We start from the raw sequence: 20309 nt of genomic DNA, 5'->3' as shown, positions 1-20309 counted from the left end.
TCACAATTCTGAGTAGCATGATGAAAACTCATGCTCCATCCTGCCCAGGACACGAATCATCCCTTTGTCCAGCATATCCACACTATCACTCCCATGAGTCACTTAATAGCCTTCTCTTCTTCTTCTTTTTTTTTTTTATTGTTTTTTGCTTAAAATATTACAAAGGGTATTACATATGTGCCCTTCCCCCCCCATCCCACCCCCACCCCGCCGCCCTTGACAATCCCCTGGCCTCCCTAGCCTTCTCTTCTTGGTTATCAGATGGACTATCAAGATATTGCAGTACTGTCCTAGCCGGTTCGGCTCAGTGGATAGAGCGTCGGCCTGCAGACTGAAGGATCCCAGGTTCGATTCCAGTCAAGAGCACATGCCTGGGTTGTGGGCTCCATCCCCAGTGGGGGGCGTGCAGGAGGCAGCTGATCAATGATTCTCATCATTGATGTTTCTATCTATCCCTCTCAAATCAATAAAAAAAATATATTTAAAAAAAGATATTGCAGTATTTGTTCAAGTAACCCTATTTTACTTAATGCCACATTCACATAACTTTTGTTGTAATATTATAATTGTTCTATTTTATTGCTGTTAATCTCTTACTGTACCTGATTTATAAATTAACTGTTGGTTTCAGGCATCTAATGAGGGTCTTGGAATATACCCAGTGAGTAAGGGGACTACTATATTTCTCTTTTGAAATAAACAGGGGAGTGCCTCTGATGACATTCACTCAGAAAGTGCCTTGCTCTCTTTTCAGGGAGAGTGAATTTTAAAAATTAATTATTGATCACTTCCCCTATAATTGATTTCCTTCTGTACCATCAAATGACCATTTGTTGTCTTTCTTGGTTATTATTATTTTAATTTTTATTTATTGATCTTAGAAAGGGGGTGAAAATGAGAGAGAGAGAGAGAGGGAGGGAGAGAGAGAGAGAGAGAGAGAGAGAGAGAGAGAGAGAGAGAAAGAAAAATTTGTTGTTCCACTTATTTATGCATTTATTGGTTGATTCTTGTATGTGCCCTGACTGGGGATCGAACCTGCAACCTTGGTGTATCTGGAGGACACTCCAACCAACTGAGTTACCCTGGCAGAGCTTTTCTTGGGTATTGTACTTAAGCCTAGATTGGTCATCGCTGGGTTGTGTTTGAGCAGTGTTATGCTGAAACATACTTTGGGCTTGGGGGAACTCCTCCTGGGTCTATATTGACATCTAGAAACCAAAGGGTTCCTTTTGCCCTGGGCTAGTGCTTAGCCTTTCCAACCAAATATTGATATCTGAACTAATCCCAAGGGTTTTTTCCTGATGCTGTGTTCTAAGAACAGAATGCTGCCTTAGTGAGAGAGGTCCAGGAACTAGTAGGCTTCATCTTTCTTCAACCTGCCTGGCCTTTGGCAAGTATGGGAGTGTTGACAGCGTTCTGAGCCTTCTTGGCAGAAAAGGAAGGTCAGAAAGAGAGGTCGATAGGCAGAGGGCCAGGTCCCTGCTTGCTTCCTTAGTGAGAATTAAGCATGTCTGGCTGGCAGGCCACACGTAATTACAGAGACACAGCATTTCAGCAGTTGGCAAGGAAAGTGATAGGAAGGGACAGCTTCGAGTCAACCACAACCTGGATCTGAGGAGGTCAAACTCACTTCACTTGGAAGAAATAGAGAAGAAGGAAGCTGAGGGCTTAGCAAGGTAAGTAACTTTTTCATCAACCAGTTTGCTGGCTTAGTTTATAGTTGACCAAAGCATTAGCACCTCAGGGAGTGTTAATCACTGCTCAAGCAGCTGAATGTGGTCATAATAGCAATGCTCCCAATGTATTTCTCCTTTTCTCTTTCTTTTTCTCGGCCCTTTTTGAGGCTCCCCAGTGACTAACTTCACTCCCCTTCTCCTCCCTACCTCTCCAAGGGCATTTTATATTTGCTGGTGAATTACAGAAAATTAAATGGGCCTTCCTGGTCTGAAGGTGAGACGTAAGGCTTTTTGTGGTAAGGAGGGGAAAAGATGGGAGAACTAGGTCTGGGAATAAACTACTAATTTAGGGGGGTTGGTGGTGAAGGATAGAGGCCACCCAGTTTGTCTTCTCTCCATTCCTTGGTGTTTTCTCTCATATAAACTGGGAATAAATTAGAGCCCAAGTCACTGGAGACAGAAAAAAGTTTAAATGGTTCCCTTTCTCAGTGGAGTAGACTGAACTCTGGAAAATGCTGAAAGCTTGCTGTAATTCTTTCCAACGTCTCCCTGGCCCCCTCTGTTTTTTTGCCTTTCTCTCAGTAACTGTCCCTGCCCCAACAACATGAACGGGGAGGATTCTGGGGCTGGGACACACCAACTCACACATGAGTTCGAGTTTGTAGGTGCAAGTGCAGAGACCAGGCCCCTTATTTAATTCCTCTGTATCACGAATCTGCTGTAATCACAAGAAACTATGGCAGCAGGGGTTTCACCAGCACCACTCCTCCTCCCCAAGCTGTGTAATCCCTTGACTTCCAGGCAGTTCCACCAACCCCCAGAGAGCCAAGAGTTAACCTCTTATTGGAGGAAGACCTCTCTTTGCAAAGGCAGATAAGTACCTCCCTGGTCTTATTTGGCTTCCATTGTAGCATAAAGGTTCTTTATTGAACATCAGGAAGGTATTTATTGTTATTTCTGTGATTTTAAGACTCTTGAGTTGTCTCAAAGATACTTTTCCTCCCTACCTATAAACAAAAGATGAGCTCATTCTCTCAAGGCTTATCTTGCCTGAGGGGGCTGGGTAGAGAGAGCAGATGAATGCTGCTTCTAGAAATGCAATGGTTTTATAGAAATGTGATGGAAGTGTGTGGTCTTTAAAAGTGGAGGGGCCCTGGCCAGTGTGGCTCAGTTGGGTGGAGTGTTGTCGCCTACACCAGAAGGTTGCAGGCTGGATTCCGGTCAGTTTCACATATCTTGGTTGTGGGTTTGATTCCTGGTGCCAATTGATGTTACTCTGGTCAATGTCTGTCTGTCTGTCTGTCTGTCTGTCAGTCTGTCTATCTATCTATCTATCTATCTATCTATCTATCTATCTATCTATCTATCTGTCTTTTCCTACCTCTCTCTTTAAAATCAATAAACATATCCTAGGGTGAGGATAAAAAAGTGCAGGGAAGCCCTGACCAGTTTGGCTCAGTGGATAGAGTGTCGGCCTGCAGACTGAAGTGTCCCAGGTTCGATTCCGGTCAAGGGCATGTACCTTGGTCGCGGGCACTTCCCCAGTAGGGTGTGCAGGAGGCAGCTGATCGATGTTTCTCTCTCATCGATGTTTCTAACTCTCTATCCCTCTCCCTTCCTCTCTGTAAAAAATCAAATATATATATAGTGTAGGGAAGAGTTAAGCTAGTTAGGATCCAAAGATGTGAAGACATGAAGGCAATTCCATTTACCTTTAGTAAAGGGCTATGACTCTTAAGTCCTAAAATAATCTATCCTTAGGTCTAATTTCTTCTTTATTGGTAGGATTTTAGAAGATAGGTTATGCAGATGAGATTAGCTATCTGTTCTGTAGACTCTGAAATCATCCATTCATCTCTGGGTCAAAGGGAGAGCTTAAAGGGATGGAATGAAAGGATGAGGAGAAAGAAAATACAAAGGAAAATATAAATTAGTTCCTCCATTAACCTGAGGAAGGGTTCGCAAGATAATGGATATTAGCTAGATGATTCTGGGAAGTTTTTTATTTGTTTGTTCTGCTACCTACATCTCAGCTGAATGATGACCTGGAGATTTTTTTCCTAACAAATTTGGTCTGGAAGGATTAAATGTCAGACCATTTTTGTAACAAAACATGATCCCTGGTTTGAACTTTAATAGTTAGTTACCTCATTCAAACCAACCACTGTCAGTATTTTTATCCTCTCATATTTCCCTGTGCCTGGAGACAATTAATCTGGGGGGTAATAATGTTTTAGTTTCTCAATCTCTATGGATACCTTTTTTAAAAATTGAGGTGAAATTCACAAAACAAAATTAATCCTTTTAAAGTGAGCAATTAAATGGCATTTAGTACATTCATATTGTTGTGTAACCACAGCCTCTGTTTAGTTCTGAAACAGTTTCATCGACCCCAAAGGGAAACCCCATATCCATTAAGCATACTCCCCATGCCCCCTTCCACTCTGCCACTGCAATTTGCTTTCTTTTTCTGGATTTACCTATTCTTAAAATTTTGTTGTTGTTAATCCTCACCTGAGAATATTTTTTCCTACTGATTTTTAGAGAGAGTGGAAGGAAAGGAGAGGGGGGAGAGAGACAGAGAAAAACATTGATGTGAGAGAGACACTGGTTGGTTGCCTCCCACAAGTGTCCCAACTGGGGCTGGAGATTGAGCCTGCAACCCAGATATGTGCCCTTGGCTGGGAGTCAAACCCCCAACCCTTCGGTGCATGGGGGCCAACACTTTAGCCACTGAGCCACACTGGCCAGGACTGAATTTATCTATTCTTGATATTTTATATAAATGTAATCATATAGCGTGACCTTTTATGTCTGGCTTCTTTCACTAGCATAATCTTTTTGAGGTTCATCCATGTAGCATATATCAGTACTTCATTTCTTTTTATGTCTGAATAATATTCTATTATATACATAACCCAATTTATTGTCAAAGTAAGAAACGTCCAAACCTGTCACAGTTATGAGTTTATTTGAGCCAAACTGAGGAACAAGATCTCAAAAGCTCTGGAGAATAACAGTTTTGCAACTGAAATTAAGGAGGCAATTAAGGAAGATTACATGGAGATGGGAAAAAAGCAAGATGGGGATTGGATTACAGGATAGTTAACAAGATTATGTGCTCTTATGAGGTGGTAAGGCTTATTTCATAGGTGTGTTAACCTAGGTGCATAGAAACAATGGACAGAGCTTCCTTAAGGCAAAGATAAATCCTTTTTTAAAAATATTTTTTTATTGATTTCTGAGAAGAAGGGAGAGGGAGAGAGAGAAGCATCAATGAGGAGAGAGAATTCCCCGATCAGCATGCCCCCTCCTGGGGATCGAGTTCACAACCCAGGCATGTGCCCTGACTGGAATTGAACCGTGACCTCCTGGTTCATAGGTTGGCACTCAACCACTGAGCCACACCAACTGCGCAAGGCAAAGATAACTCTTTTCCTAAAAAGTTGTATGCCTGTAGTGACCTACCCAGTTAGGAATTTATGATCAGATCACCCTGTGAGGTTAATTTCCATAGAACCCTCTCCCCCACTTTTTTCACATTATTCATTCATCTGTTGGTGGACGTTTGGGGTTTTATACTTTTGAGATATTGTGAATAGTGGTACTATGAACATTTATGTATAAGCATTGTTTAAGTACCTGTTTCCAATTATTTTGAGTATATACTAAGAGTGATATTGCTGGGTCATATAGTAGTTACTATGTGTTTAACTTTTTGCAGAGCCGCCATGCTGTTTTCCATAGTGACTGTACTATTTTACATTCCTCCTATCAGTGCACAAATGTTCCAGTTTTTCCACACCTCACCAACACTTGTTATTTTCTATGGTTTTCTTTATAATAGTCATCCTAAAGGGTGTGAAGTGGTATCTCGTGGTTTTGATTTGCATTTTCCTGATTAGCGTAGATGAAAAAGGGGCCACGTACCAAACCTGACAAACTCAGGAGAGAACAGTATGGTGGGCTTTGCAAACTCAGAGACCAAAAGTAACCAACCACATAGGATAGTCTGAACATAAAAATTTCTAACTAACAGTGGGTTATGCTGGTAGGCATGTCCTAGACCTGTGGTTTCCTTGACAAAGGTCAGTCTTCCTTGACAAAGTGAGCCTGTCGTCTTTTTGCATCTAAAATAACATACCTCTGTAATGTCAGAGTAATGGTCTGTTCCAGACCCCCGAGGGCACACCCACTGCACCAGAGCAGGAGACCAGAGAACCCATCATTACCTCACTTTCCTGAATACCATCTCTATGTACTGTAAATATTAATTATTAATGATCCTGTACCCACCTATGTAAAAGAGATTTGTCTCGCCCGGCTGGTGCGGCCAGGGGGGTAAGCATTGACCTATGAACCAGGAGTTCACAGTTTGATTCCTGATCAGGGCACATGCCCTGGTTGCCAGCTCAATCCCCAGTAAGGGGCATGCAGGAAGCAGCTGATCAATGATTTTCTCTCATCATTGATGTTTCTATCTCTCCCTCTCCATTCCTCTCTGAAATCAATACAATTTTTTTTAAGTATGTCTCTCTGTTTTACTTTTTTATTCAATTCCAGAGATTTCTATATTTTGCTTTCTTCCTCCCCCTTAATCTACCACTGAAACTGGAAATGAAAGGGTCTGTGCTGCCTGCTGCTACCGGAGTCCAGTAGAGACCGGGTTGAGTTGAGTCTTTATGATGCGTTTATTTAATCAGCCGACAATCTGAGAGAGCGGCAGGTGTAACGCCCTGAAAAGACGCTCAAGTCAGTGTTATATAAGGTTAAAGGATGGAGGGTGGAAATCTAACAACTAAGTGAGTTCCCAGGGTCTGCTCCCTAGCATTGTCCTGAAAAGGTTAGCTCTCAGCGTTTGTCTCTGTCCTTGGTCTGCTCTCAGAATGTATCTTCTTTCTGAGTGATGGGGCCACCTGGACTTCAAGGTCGATTTATCTTACGACCGTTTTCCTTTTTCACACTGCATTCGCAGGTTCTGTAAGAAAACCTCTTACCTAGAGTTAGTAAGGTGAATAATACTAAACAACGATGATTCTGTTCCTATTATGTGCCCCTCCCCTATCACCACTGGTGGATTTCATGTAAACCTTCCTCTATCTCTTCCTTTATTTTATTCTAATGTATAAAATAAGCTGCAAAACTGTCATTCTCTGGAGCATTTTATTTCTATCTGTTAAGAGTTTGCTTTCTGGCAATTGTCCTCAAATTGGTTCAAATAAACCCCCCCCCCCCCCCCCCAGTAAACTCATAAAAATTTTTTCTTAGGCTGGACATTCTTTTGTCAACATTAGTGATATTGAACATCTTTTCATGTGCATTTTGGCAGTTTCTGTGTTTTCTTTGGAGAAATGTCTGGTCAGATCTTTTGCCCATTTTTGAATTGGGTTGTTTGGTGGTGTTGAGTCTTAGAAGTTCTTCACATGTTCAGGCTATTCATCTCTTATCAGGAATGTGATTTGCAAACACTTTCTCCCATTCTATGGATTTCTATTTCATTCTGTCCTTTGCTGCACAAAAGTTTTTAATTTTGATGTAGTCCAATTTATCTGTTTTTCTTTTGTTGCCTGTACTTTCGGTGCTTTATCCACGAAATTGCCAAATCCAATATCATGAAGTTTTCCCCCTATGTGTTGTTATAAGACTGTAATTTTAGCTCTTAGGTTTAGGTCTTTAGACTCAGTCATCAAGCTCAATCCATTCTATTTCATTAATTCCACAGAATGTTCCCATCTACATTTCTATGCTCATGCTCTTCTCTGTGTTCAGAAATCCTTTTTTTCTATCTCCATGTATTCAAAGTATTACCATCTTTCATGTTAATACAAAGTATTACCATCTTTCATTGCTACTCTTGTAGCAATTTCAACCTTTTTAATCTCATGACACACATAAACTAATTACTAAAATTCTGCAGCACATCAAAAAATATATTTGCCGATCTGATAAAAAATATATGATTTTGATTCATCCACACTGGATGTCTCTTGTATTGGTTGTTGTCATTTTTAAAAATATATATATATTATTGATTTTTTACAGAGAGGAAGGGAGAGGGATAGAGAGTTAGAAACATCGACGAGAGAGAAACACCGATCAGCTGCCTCCTGCACACCCCTTACTGGGGATGTGTCCGCAACCAAGGTACATGCCCCCGACCGGAATCGAACCCAGGACCCTTCAGTCTGCAGGCCGATGCTCTATCCACTGAGCCAAACTGGTCAGGGCGGTTGTTATTTTTAAAATTGGCAATCTAACGGAAGAGAGGTTAGTGCACTTGACTAAATAGTCCAGTATTGCATGTTTTAAAAATCCTTGTGGCATACCGGTTGAAAATTGCTGGTCTATTCCAACTGCTCCCTGCTTTTTATTTTATTTTTTTGCTCCCTGCTTTGTAAAGTCTTCCTTGAAGAAACTCACTTCTTCTGATTTCCTATTAGTGCTTTAGTTTCACTTTTCTTATAGGATATCAATACAATTTTATTTTTTCAAAAAGTATGTCTCTCTGTTTTACTTTTTTATTCAATTTCAGAGATTTCCCAATTTTGAACAAAACAGTATATATATATATATATATATATATATATATATATATATTGCCTTATACTATAGTTTACATTTAATCCCTCTATAAGATATCTAGATGTTACATATATTTTTCACAAGTTTTTTCATTATATTATTTTGTACATTATTTTATATGTTTATAAATAAATATTTGTTTAATGAATGGATGATTTTATTTTTGTCAATGTAGTTCTTTTGGTTTACTCGGCACTCGGAGAAGGAATGGTAAGCCAAGGAGGGCGGCCATCACAGAGTTCCTGCTGGGTAGGGGGTGGGTGTTGGTGTAGGTATGGGTGTGGTTGCAGGGTTAGTTCTACTTCAAAACTCACCTCTTGCCCAGCTGGCGTGCCTCAGTGGTTGAGTGTTGACCTATGAACCAAGAGGTCATCGTTCAATTCCCCGTCAAGGCACATGCCCAGGTTGTGGGCTCTATCCCCAGTTGGGGTGTGCAGGAGGCAGCTGATGAATGATTCTCTCTCGTCATTGATGTTTCTATCTCTCTCTCCCTCTCCCTTCCTCTCTGAAATCAATAAAAATATATTATAAAAAAAATACAAACTCATCTCTTTAAGAAATTTTTCTCATAACTTGCATTACTTGGGTTAACTATGTAACTCTTAGCATTCTGGTGATCATTTAATTTTCATGTCTTGATTTATTGCCTATAAATGTGATGACAGGCCTTTTAAAATGAATGTTTTACTTTCCCAACTAAATTAGATTGACTTATTCAATTAGATGGTAGTTTGTGACAGCCCAAACTTCTGTTGCTTTTTCTTCTAAGTTGATTTTTTGAAATACACTCATATATGAATACTAGAGGCCTGGTGCATGAAATTCATGCAAGAGTAGGCCTTCCTTCCCCCGGCTGCCAGCACCAGCTTCCCTCTGGCACCTGGGACCCAAGCTTCCCTCGCAGCCCCAGCTTCATCTGGAAGGTCATCCGGAAGGATGTCTGGTCTAATTAGCATATTGCGCTCTTATTATTATAGATATTTTTTGTATCAAAAAGTCAAAAGTTGCCTTTAAGTCTAAAGTTGCCTTTGATCAACTCAGTTCCTATCCTAGAGCCTCTTCCCCCCAGTTAATCACTGTTATTGGTTTTAGAGGAGCCCTTCCAGACCTTTTTCTATGCATTACTTACAGACATATTTATATTTTACTAGAGGACTGGTGCACAGATTCGTGCACCCTCTCCCAATCTGGGTCCCCTCGGGGGATGTTGGACTGCCAATTTCAGCCAGATCCCCACAGGCCAGGCTGAGGGAACCCACCAGTGCACAAATACATGCACCGGGCCTCTAGTATTTTTTTTTTTTTTAATGAATAAAGGGACTCAGCACTTGCCCAGCACATAGCTTGCACTCTGCCACATACTGTAAGAGTTGCTGTTTTTGTTTTTGTTTTTAATATATTTTATTGATTTTTTTACAGAGAGGAAGGGAGAGGGAAAGTTAGAAACATTGATGAGAGAGAAACATCGATCAGCTGCCTCCTGCACACTCCCCACTGGGGATGTGCCCGCAACCAAGGTACATGCCATGCCTTTGACCGGAATCAAACCTGGGACCCTTGAGTCCGCAGGCTGACACTCTATCCACTGAGCCAAACTGGTTAGGGCGGGCCTCTAATATTTATATAAGATCTTTGGTTAATCTCTTCTCGCCCTCCCCCCACTTCCCTCTGAGATTCATCAGTCTGTTCCATGTTTCCATGCCTATGCATTGAGAATCTGCCCCCTGGTGGTCAGGGTGCATCATAGCTACCAGTCAAACAGTCGAACAGTCACTTAGGCTTTTATATAGAGATATAGAACATCATATGTAATATTTCCCCCTTTGTTTTTCTTTGTAGTGATCAATAATCAGTAGATCAGAAATAAGTCTTACTGATACCTGGGTCTGAAAGACTAGAATGAGAAGTGAAAGGTCAAATGTATGAAAACACATCATCCAGCTTGCAAAATTCCATTCTATATCTTGTCTACATATAGTCCCCAGGTATCAGTGGACAGGCCATGGCTCCACGGCCCCGGCGACGAAGGCACAAGAAATCGTCCTCATCAGTGGCTCCCACAGCTGTGACCCAGCCTGCAGCTGTGACCCCTCCCACAGCTGTGACCCCTGTGCCTTTGACCCTCTCAAAACCTGGCCCTAGCATTGATGCACTTGGCTTCTACTCCTTGGACAATAATGTTCCTGGCCTATCCCAGCTGATTCTTCAGAAGCTGAACATGAAAAGCTATGAAGAATACAAGTGAGTGACTAGCTCTGTGGAAGAGCCATTTGTAGTCACCCTTAGAAACGATTTCAAAAGGTGGAAAGGGAGTATAACTTGGGAATAATGAAGTATTTGCAACAAGGGATTTTTCTCATCCTGACTTTTGCCAGTTCATTACTATAGAAATTAAAAAATATAATTTGTGCCATGGTTGGTGTGGCTCATTAGGCTGGAGCATTGTCCCATACACCAAAAAGTAACAGGTTCAATTCCCAGTCACGGAACATACCAGGGGTTCAATCCCCAGTCAGGATGTGTGCAGGAGGCAGCCAATCGATGTTTCTCTCACATTGATGTTTCTATCTCTGTCTTTCTCTCTATAAAAGTCAATAAAAAAGAAAATGAAAATAAAAGTGCATATTAAAATATATATATATTATTATTAAGTCAAAATGATGGGAGTAGGTAGAAATACAACATGTAGGAGGCAAAGGAGGGGTCCTGAGAGACTTTGGAGATACTCTTTTCCCTGTTGCTGTACCGTTGCATGCTGTCTCTGCAGGTTGGTGATAGATGGGGATACTCCTGTATCAGGCTTTGGATTTCGATGCCCTCGAGAAATGTTCCAGAAGATGGAGGACACGTTCCGATTCTGTGCTCACTGCAGAGCGCTCCCCAATGGCCTTTCAGACTCCACGGTCCTCCGGCACTGCAAGAGGTGACTCATCAGGGGCAAATAGGGGAGAGATCCAGAAACGACCCTGTTCTAAGACCTCATTGTAGGAGGAAAGGTCAGCGTTTTCACAAAAACATAAGGCCTCCTCCTCATTCTATGTGATCCAGGCCACAGACAGATTAGAAAAGGGTTGGGCTCCTGCTTGTTTTGGTGCTATGGGGAAGTCACACAGAGATCCCAGTACTATTCTACCTTCTTCCTCTTGAGAACTTGAGAGGTAAGACGACAATCTGTTCTGGGCAGGTTAGGGTTGAGACATACGCATGGTAAGAGGGCAGCCACAAACTTCTGGAGTTATTTTTTTCTTTAAGGGATGTAAAAAGTGAGTTGTTGCAGATAGAGACTGAGGTGTTACTCTGACCCAAGAGAAAAACTACATTCCCAATCTCTCCCGCCTCCCCTTCTAATGTAGTCCCCAAATTTGGTTGCAAATAGCTGTCATTCCTCTCCCTGCCTTCCTTACCCAGTAATTTTTTTTCCTAAGAACAGGAATATCAATTCTCTTCCCCAGATATTCTCCCAATCACCTTTGAAATATAGGAACCAGTATTTCTGGGGCTTATTCTCTCAGGTGCAGAAATGTCTATTACTGTGGTCCAGAGTGCCAGAGGTCAGATTGGCCCGCCCACAGGAAGGTTTGTCAAGAGCTGCGTCTTGTAGCTGTGGACCGTCTCATGGAATGGCTTCTGGTCACAGGTGGAGCGGTGGTGTTGGGGAACTCTGCCATAATGGTCAAAGTTGAAAGCATGTTGTTATGAGGGGAAAATGAAGAACGGAGAGGGGCAGGGTGGTGAGGCCTCCCTGGTCACAGGTTGGGAGAATGAACCTAGACGGAACATTGAAGCCAGAGAAGAATTAGGTCACTTCTTTGTTGTTCCTTCTTTCCTGCAGGAGATTTTGTCCTACCCGCAGGACCCTGGCCATGGCTTCCGGAAGTTGTACAGGGCTGGGACACCTGGTTTTCAATGCGGCACCTACAGCTAGATGCTATACTGGCTGCTGTGCTAGGTAGTCATGCCATGACCACCCTGTGGGCCAGTGCAGGGAGGCCGAGGCCAGACCCAGATGTCCTGCAGGGCTCTTTGAAGCGACTCCTGACAGATGTCCTGTCACGGCCTTTGACCCTGGGCTTGGGGCTTCGGGCCTTGGGAATAAATGTGAAGAAGATCGGAGGGAGCACAGTGCATGTAGTTGGTGCTTCCCACGCGGAGACATTTCTCACGCGCCCCGGGGACTATGATGAGCTTGGTTACATGTTTCCTGGACACCTTGGCCTCCGTATAATAATGGTGGGTGTAGACGTCGCTACTGGCTTTTCACAGAGCACCTCAACTTCACCTGTGGAACCTGGCACAGTTCAGCTTAGTGGCCATAGGGGCCTCTACCATAACTTCTGGGAGGAGCAGGTAGAGTCTGGGCGGACAGCCCATCCAGATTTGGTGGTGGCATTCCATCCAGGTAAGAGTGGTTCAGGGGAATACTGGGTGGGTCCTCTGGGAATTTTCTATTCTGACTCGTATTTTCTATCTTTGGAGCCACATTCATAAGTCAGGTTAAACACAATATGATGATGACCTTGTTGGTCGTTAGCCTTATGAGCTACACCTGGGTTCAGAATTTTCCATTGAAGAACCTGGGGTGGGTGATAGTGGTAAATGAGCATTAGCAGTGAGCGAGGTGAAGGTTAGGATGGACATAATCAGAGAAGTATCTACCTCAGCCTTTCCCCTCTCTATTCCATAGGTTTTCACGCTTCCCCAGACTTGATGGAGGCTTGGCTGCCCACCCTTCTGCTACTTCGAGATTATGAAATCCCTACATTGATGACTGTTTACAGGTTTGGATCTCTTCCTATTTGTGATACCTCCCTGACTCACTCAGGCCTCTATTTATAGAGATGAGCTAATTTCTCTCTCCTTTGCTCATCTTTTGCCTTCTGGTGAGGATTTTCTTTCTTCTCACACTTGGCTTTCTCGTCCCCTTGAAACAAAGGCCTGTGTTAGTAAGTTGGTAATTAGTGAGACATCTGGGAGGGAAGGATAGCCTTTGCCTACTCCAGCCTGAGGTAATTTGGGGGCTTGATGAGCCCAGAAATGTCAAGTTCTGAGCACTTTCTCTCCTATCTCTCTCATCAGCAGAGCAATTTTTCTTCTGTCTCCCTTAGCCACCAGGAGTTGGCAGCCTCTTTGCAGATTCTGGTGGACCTGGATATACACATCATTGCCTATGGAGCCAACCCTTTCACGTCCCTCAAACCTGAACAGGTCTATTCCAACCCCAACAAGCAGCCAGTTTACGGCAGCGCCTACTATATCACGTTTCTTGGGAGCTCCTGCCAGCTGGATAAGAGGCAGCTGGAAGAGAAAGTAGATGGTGGGGATTGAATAGCTGAGCCAGATTCTCACTGGATGCCCAGAAAAGGGGTGGCTGATAAAATTACCCTGCTGATGCCCGTTTATTGCCAACATTAAACCTCATTGTCCAAGTAAAGCTTCTACGCAGCATGGGAACTCCTATATGATGTGACTCATTTCTGAGAGGTTAGCCACAGGCAGCTTCTAGAGTTGGGGTTCTAGCTTCAGTGTGCGGCAAGAGGCCTCGGTGTCAGTCTTTCCAGAGCCTAAAGTCCTAACAGTTTCCTTTGTGCAAAAGTTATACCTTTTGACTTGAACCAGATGGCACCAAGGAGAAGCATGGCACCTTATTTTGAAAGACTTCTTGTCCAGCAATTTGGTCTAAAAAATGGAGAGGTGTTAATGACTTGAGGTGGTGCAAGAAGGGGCAAGTCAGAGAAGTGGTTGGGAACCTGGGGAGGTTGTGAGGATTGGCACACTGTTCTATTTCTTGGCATTTTCAAGATAAGTATCTCATGTTTGTATTTTCTGTTGGGGACTTTTAACCCTAGAGCAAGCAGCATTTTGCCCTGGCATTATATTTTAGATATTCCAGTTATATCAGACTTTACTTAAATATACTTGAGTTATTTGTTATCATCTGGTCTATACCACAATAAACTCAGTTTGGGGCATCTTAAGTCACTTGTTTTTATCTTAATTCCTATTCACTGGCAAGTATTACTTGTCTGCACACACACCACCTCACAATTGGAGGTTTCTCTCTTGTCAAGAGAGTGATTAACATCAGCTCCCTGTTCAGGCCTGCCGGTCTACCACACCCTGTCTCATGTCTTCCTTCTTTTCTTGTTTTGTTTCCCCCAATATATTTTTATTGATTTCAAAAAGGAAGGGAGAGGGAAAGAGAGATAGAAACATCAATGATGAGAGAGAATCATTGATAGGTTGCCTCCTGCATGCCCCACACTGGGGACTGAGCCTGTAACCAGGGAATGTGCCCTGACCAGGATTCAAACCGTGAACTCCTGGTTCATAGGTTGATGATCAACCACCTCGCCACACCAGCCAGGCATGTCTTCCTTCTTTTATCACACTCTCAGGATTAGGATATTCCCTAGGTATTCATTCCTATAACCTTGCCAGGACCTCAACACCATAATCCCAACCCTAACACACACCTATGCATTCTTATTGCCTGCTTTGATAGGGTAATGTCAGAATTCATTTACTCATTCAAAGCACTCAGTTAGTACCTATCATGTAAAAGGTATTAGGGCTTTGGGGATATACAAAGTTGAATGAGACACTGTCCTTATTCTTAGCCTAGGAAGGGAAATAATACATATACACAGATATCTTTATTACAAGATGTAATGTGGAATAAAAACCTTGTAGTGCTAAGGAAATAGAGTGAAAAGAGGGACTGCTTTGCTAAGGTGAAGATTTTGTGAATTGGAAACAGATGGAGAGCAAGGCACTCCGCAGAAAAGCATTGGAGGTATTTATTTTAGGGTACATTGGGGGATTAGCATAAATTAAGTCTGGAAGGTAGATTGGGACGAGATTATAGGAACATAGCCAACAGGTCAGCTTTATATAGAGCTGAGTATGAATCCTGGGGCAACCACCAAATATTGTGTGCCTGTGGGAAAGCCAAACTTCTTTAAGTTTCTTTAGTTTCCTCATTTGTAAAATGGAGATAATGTGTAGGACCCAGAGTTTCATTAAGCGTTAAATGAGATTGCTTGCAAAGTTGGAGGATGTACACACCCCTGTTTCAAAACTTACTTCAAAGAATGGTAAGACAACGTGGTACTGGCATAGGACTGACATAAGTCAGTAAAATAGTACATTAAAGTGTTTACAGTTTAATAGAAGACTGACATAAGCAAGGGCAGAATAATATATATCTAAAGTCAGCAGATTAAGTGAAAAAAAACAAAACACAAACCCTCAGTATCTTCAAAACTACATTGGGCCAGGCCCACGTGGCTCAGAGGTTGAGTGTCGACCTATGAACCAGGAGGTCAATGTTCAATTCGCAGTCAGGGCACATACCTGGGTTGAGGTCTCAATCCCTAGTAGGAGGCATGCAGGAGGCAGCTGATCAATAATTCTCTCTCATCATTGATGTTTTAATATATATCTCTCTCTCTCCCTTTCTCTCTCTCTCCCCCTTTCCCTTTATCTCTGAAATCAATAAAAATATATTTAAAAAAAAAAACATTGAAAAATCCCATAGGGTAACATTACATTGAATTCCAACATCTCCTTATCTCAACAGTCCATCAGTTTTTCCTCCAGTATTGGAAACAAATCTCTGTTTAGTTCATTACCAGATGAAGTAGTTTGCTTGAGTTTTGGGGGCCCTGTTGTAGTCAAGCAAATATCTATTAAACATTTATTACTAGACACTAGAAATATCCTTGTTCTCAAGGAGCTTACATTCTAGTAGGGGGAAATAAACAGTAAACATGCAGAATATCAGATTTTTAAAAGTTAAATAGAATAATGAGTGTCTATAACTGGTAGTTGTGTTGATGGCAGTGGTGGCTACTCATGTTACAATGTTTAGGGAATACCTACCTCTTTGAGGAGATGGATAACATCTGAGAGGACACGTACACTGGAGAACATTCCCAGTAGTAGCAATAACAAGTGCGGAGATCCAGAGAATCTCTGGTGTGTTTGGGCACAAACTTGGTATGTTTGGATAGAAGACCACTTTGACTAGATTTAGTGATTGAGAGGGAAGTTGAAGAGGGAGAGGTCAGAGAGGTAGGCAGGGGCCAGATTACAGAGGACCTACTAGACCAGCCATGGGCAGACTACGGCCCGCGGGCCGAATCCGGCCCGTTTGAAATGAATAAAACTATTGAAAAAAAAGACCATACCCTTTTATGTAATGATGTTTACTTTGAATTTATATTAGTTCACACAAACACTCCATCCATGCTTTTGTTCCGGCCCTCCAGTCCAGTTTAAGAACCCATTGTGGCCCTCGAGTCAAAAAGTTTGCCCACCCCTGTACTAGACCATGGCCAGGAAGTTGGATTTTATTCCAGTTCCAGTGGCAAGCTATGGAGGAGTTTAATCAAGGGAATGATATGACCCAATTTATTTTTTAGAAAGATTATACAGATTTTGGGTTGAAAAAGTATTTGTTGTAGAGGGTTATCCAGTGTATTGTAGAATGCTTAGTAACATCCCTGGCCTCTACCCATTTGATATTAGTAACACCTCCCCATCCCAGTTGTGACAACCAAAATATCTTCAGACACTGTGAACTGTTCCCTGGGGGACAAAATGACTGCTCTAACAGCACAGAAAGTAGACTCTGACACGATGGAATGCTCACATTATGAGGAGCATAATGGCTCCTATGTCACATGAATTCTGGAGCGGATGACGATCTTCAGAGCTGTTTTGTTTTGTTTTTGCGAAGTGTATGTGGTTGAATACAGCAGGTAAGTTAAACGCCCGTGTGCTATGACTGCTGTTGAATGTGCCACAGTAGACATCAGTAAAGGTTTCGTTGGGTGCAAAAGGGGAGTAACCACGTCTACCCAGGGGAAGGGAAGGAGCAGCAGGAGGAGGTGAGGAAACAGGAAACGTTTTTGAAGCAGGAAGGAGGTAAGAAGTCTTTGAATTGTCTAAATAGATGAACAATTGTTCAAAGGCAGGCCATGATTTCTAGGCAGAGGAAGCATGAGGAAAGGAAGAAGGGCGAATCGAAAGGATGAAGTGGGAAATCTAGAGGGAGTGTCTGAACAGGCTGTTGGATGTTTGGGCCTATAGCTCAGGAGAGTGGGCTGGAAAGCAGAGGTTTGGGAAATATTCTCTTAAGGTGATCGTTAAGGCAGAGGGAGGGGTGGGGCTGAGCTCACCAAGGGGAATAGTGCTGATTGATCGAAGATGAGTAAAGACAGGCTTCTTAGGGAATGCCTAAATCCCGGAGGTCTCTGGGGCAGATTGGACAGAAAGCCCGCTATTTGCCAGATAAACAGACTGGTGGGATCTGAAGAAAAATGCTGGGGACCCAAAGTGTTGTGCAGTTTATTTAAATTTGACAGTGACTTTCCTCAAGTTTTTCACTTCACTCCTCTTTTGGGGACATGTATAGCTTGCTCTTCCCACTGAAAAAAAAACAACAAAAAACATTTCCCCCCAAATTATAAGAGAAAGTTTATTTAGATAGTTCCACAAGTAGTAGAAGGACCCTTGGGACTTAAGGAGAGATAAAGGCTCTTTGGCCCCTTGAGTGTGGCTCTTCCTAAGCCTTAGGAGTACCCTAATTAAGTTACTAACAATGTACCTACCTATATAGTTTAAGTTTAAAAAATTTGGCTCTCAAAAGAAATTTCAATCGTTGTACTGTTGATATTTTGCTCTGTTGACTAATGACTTTGCCGACCACTGGCCTAGGGGGAAGAAGAAGAGTGGGAAGGGAAAGGCTCTTGTGTGCTCCCTAGAGAGAGCGCATGCCCCACTTAAAATTTTAACCTGCCCTCTCCCACTCCCCTGAGGAAGCGTTTAGGTAGAGAAGCATGTGGAGTAATAGGAAGATGGCTTTCAAACTTTAGTGTGCATCAGAGTCACCAGGAGGGCTTGTTAAAACAGATTGCTGGACCATGTCTGGTGTGGCTCAGTTGGTTGAGCATTGTCCCCTGCACTGGAAGGTTGCTGGTTCAATCCCCAGTCAGGGCACATACCCAAGTTGTGGGTTCAAACCCCAGTTGGGGTGAGTGTGGGAGGCAACTGGTTGATGTTTCTCTCTCACATTGATATTTTTCTCTCTCTCTTTAACATTAATTAAAAGAAAAAAAACACAAACAACCCTGAAAAAAACAAAAGATTGCTGGGCCCTGGCTGGGTAGCTTAGTTGGTTAGAACATGATCCCTATATACCAAAGCTGTGGGTTTGATCCCAGTCAGGACCCGAACAAGAATCAACCAATGAATGCATAAATAAGTGGAAAAACAAATAGCTATTTCTCTCTCTAAAATCAACCAATAAACTAAAAAACAAAAACACTAGCGGATTGCTGGGCTCCACCCCTAGAGTTTGATTAGGTAGATCTAAGGTGAAATCCAATAATTTGCATTCCTATCAAGTTCCCAAGTGATGTTGCCAGTCTGGGACCACAACTTGAGAACCACTGTAAAGGTAACGGACTGGTTTCTGCTGTGGAATACAAACTCTCTTAATGAGTTGAAGACACTGGTCTGGGGCCTAGAAATTGCCTCAAATGTTTAATGCTAGTGTTAACTTAAGAAACATTCAAACCTGTGAATAATTTTTGTGAGTTTATTTGAGCCAAACTGTCGACAATTGCCTGGAAGCAGAATTTCAACGAATTAAGATAATGCTCCAGAGAATGCTGGTTTTTCACCTCGTTTTATACTTTACAAAGGAGTTACATGACATCCATTGGTGATAGAGAGGCGGGAGAAAGCAAAACGGGGAAACCTCTGTGATTGGATAAAAAGTAAAATGATAGACACATGCTTCGAACCTGGGACCCTTCAATCCGAAGGTGGATGCTCTATCCCAGCGGTTCTCAACCTTGGCTGCACATTAGAATCACCTGGGAATCTTCTTAAAATCCTGATTTCTGGGCCTCATCCTCCGGAAATTGTTTCTTTGTTATGGGGTGGGGCCACAACATTAGTAACAAAGAAACAGAATTTCTGGAGGATGAGGCCCAGAAATCAGGATTTTAAAAAGATTCCCAGGTGATTCTAATGTGCAGCCAAGATTGAGAACCACTGCTCTATCCAGGGCCAGACACAGGTGAGTACAGGACAGTTAATAGTCAACAATTAACAGATAACAATAAAGTCAGGAAATTAGTGGTTGGACTCTACCCCATTGGCTGTGCCCTGAGAGGTCCAGAAAAAGCTAAGGTTCAAGTTACCCTGACATTCCACAGGTACCTTATCTTAGATGCAAAAAGACAATAGGCTCAGTAAAGATAGAACTCGATCTTTGTCAGGGAAGATACTGGCCTAGGACAGACTACCCACCAGAGACTGCTTTTTAATTAAAGTTAAAAAAAATTTTTTTTTATTGATTTCAGAGAGGAAGGGAGAGGGAGAAACATCAATGATGGAAAGAATCATTGATTGGCTGCCTCCTGCCCCCACCCCCTCTCTGGGGACCAAGCCTGCAAACAGGGCACGTGTCCTTTGCCTCAATTGAAACCGAGTCCCTTCAGTCCATAGGCGGATGCTCTATCCACTGAGCCAAACCAGCTAACCTAACGTTTTAACTTCAGACCATCCCTTGTGGCCCCTTTAGGTCTCTTGAGTTTGCAAGGCGGCCAGGCAGGCCTTCCCTGAACTGCCAGGTTAGCATGTGCCCCGTTTCCTGCACACGTGTGTGTGTGTCAGATGACAGGGCTCCATCTCGCATAAGGGGAGCCTAGCAACCCCCAACGACCCCCTTCCGGTTTGGGGCGTTCCGACTCTAGAAACACTCATTTCTCCGAGGGCAAATAACCACACCGTCCTAGTCCCTGAGGATACACGGGAGGCCGGCTTACCCAGGCGGAGCGGCCGCACCAGGCCTCCAGTCTCAGCCCTTCCCGCCCCCCCCACTGCAGGGGCTCGGGGACCCCTCAGAGCCACGGAAACTGCCCCCGCGACCTGCCGGAGCCCAGCGGGACCGGGCGCGGTCCGGGTGGAGAAACGCGGTGGAACTGGTTGGCCCATCGCAGGTGGAGCGGCGGGCGGGCGGGGCAGGGAGAGGCAGGG

The 20309-nt window shown here is 43.0% G+C and overlaps 1 protein-coding gene across 2 annotated transcripts; it reads left to right on the top strand.

Moving 5' to 3' along the window:
* Nucleotides 1–1012: 1012 nt before the first annotated feature.
* On the top strand, nt 1013–14233 carry MSS51 (MSS51 mitochondrial translational activator). 2 transcript variants are annotated; one of them, XM_036337086.1, is made up of 7 exons: nt 1013–1676; nt 10237–10499; nt 11026–11181; nt 11771–11895; nt 12091–12657; nt 12943–13036; nt 13364–14233. In XM_036337086.1, the coding sequence occupies exons 2-7, from the start codon at nt 10261–10263 to the stop codon at nt 13581–13583; spliced, it is 1401 nt and encodes a 466-aa protein (XP_036192979.1). In that variant the 5' UTR covers nt 1013–1676; nt 10237–10260; the 3' UTR covers nt 13584–14233. The 2 variants fall into 2 exon arrangements, with proteins under 2 accessions (XP_036192979.1, XP_036192980.1); XM_036337087.1 differs by lacking the exon at nt 1013–1676 and having other exon boundaries at nt 9994–10499.
* Nucleotides 14234–20309: the final 6076 nt, after the last annotated feature.

Source organism: Myotis myotis, unplaced genomic scaffold (genome assembly GCF_014108235.1).
Source record: "Myotis myotis isolate mMyoMyo1 unplaced genomic scaffold, mMyoMyo1.p scaffold_m19_p_15, whole genome shotgun sequence".
Taxonomy (NCBI): Eukaryota; Metazoa; Chordata; class Mammalia; order Chiroptera; family Vespertilionidae; genus Myotis; species Myotis myotis.
This window is presented reverse-complemented; position numbering and strand designations above follow the sequence as displayed.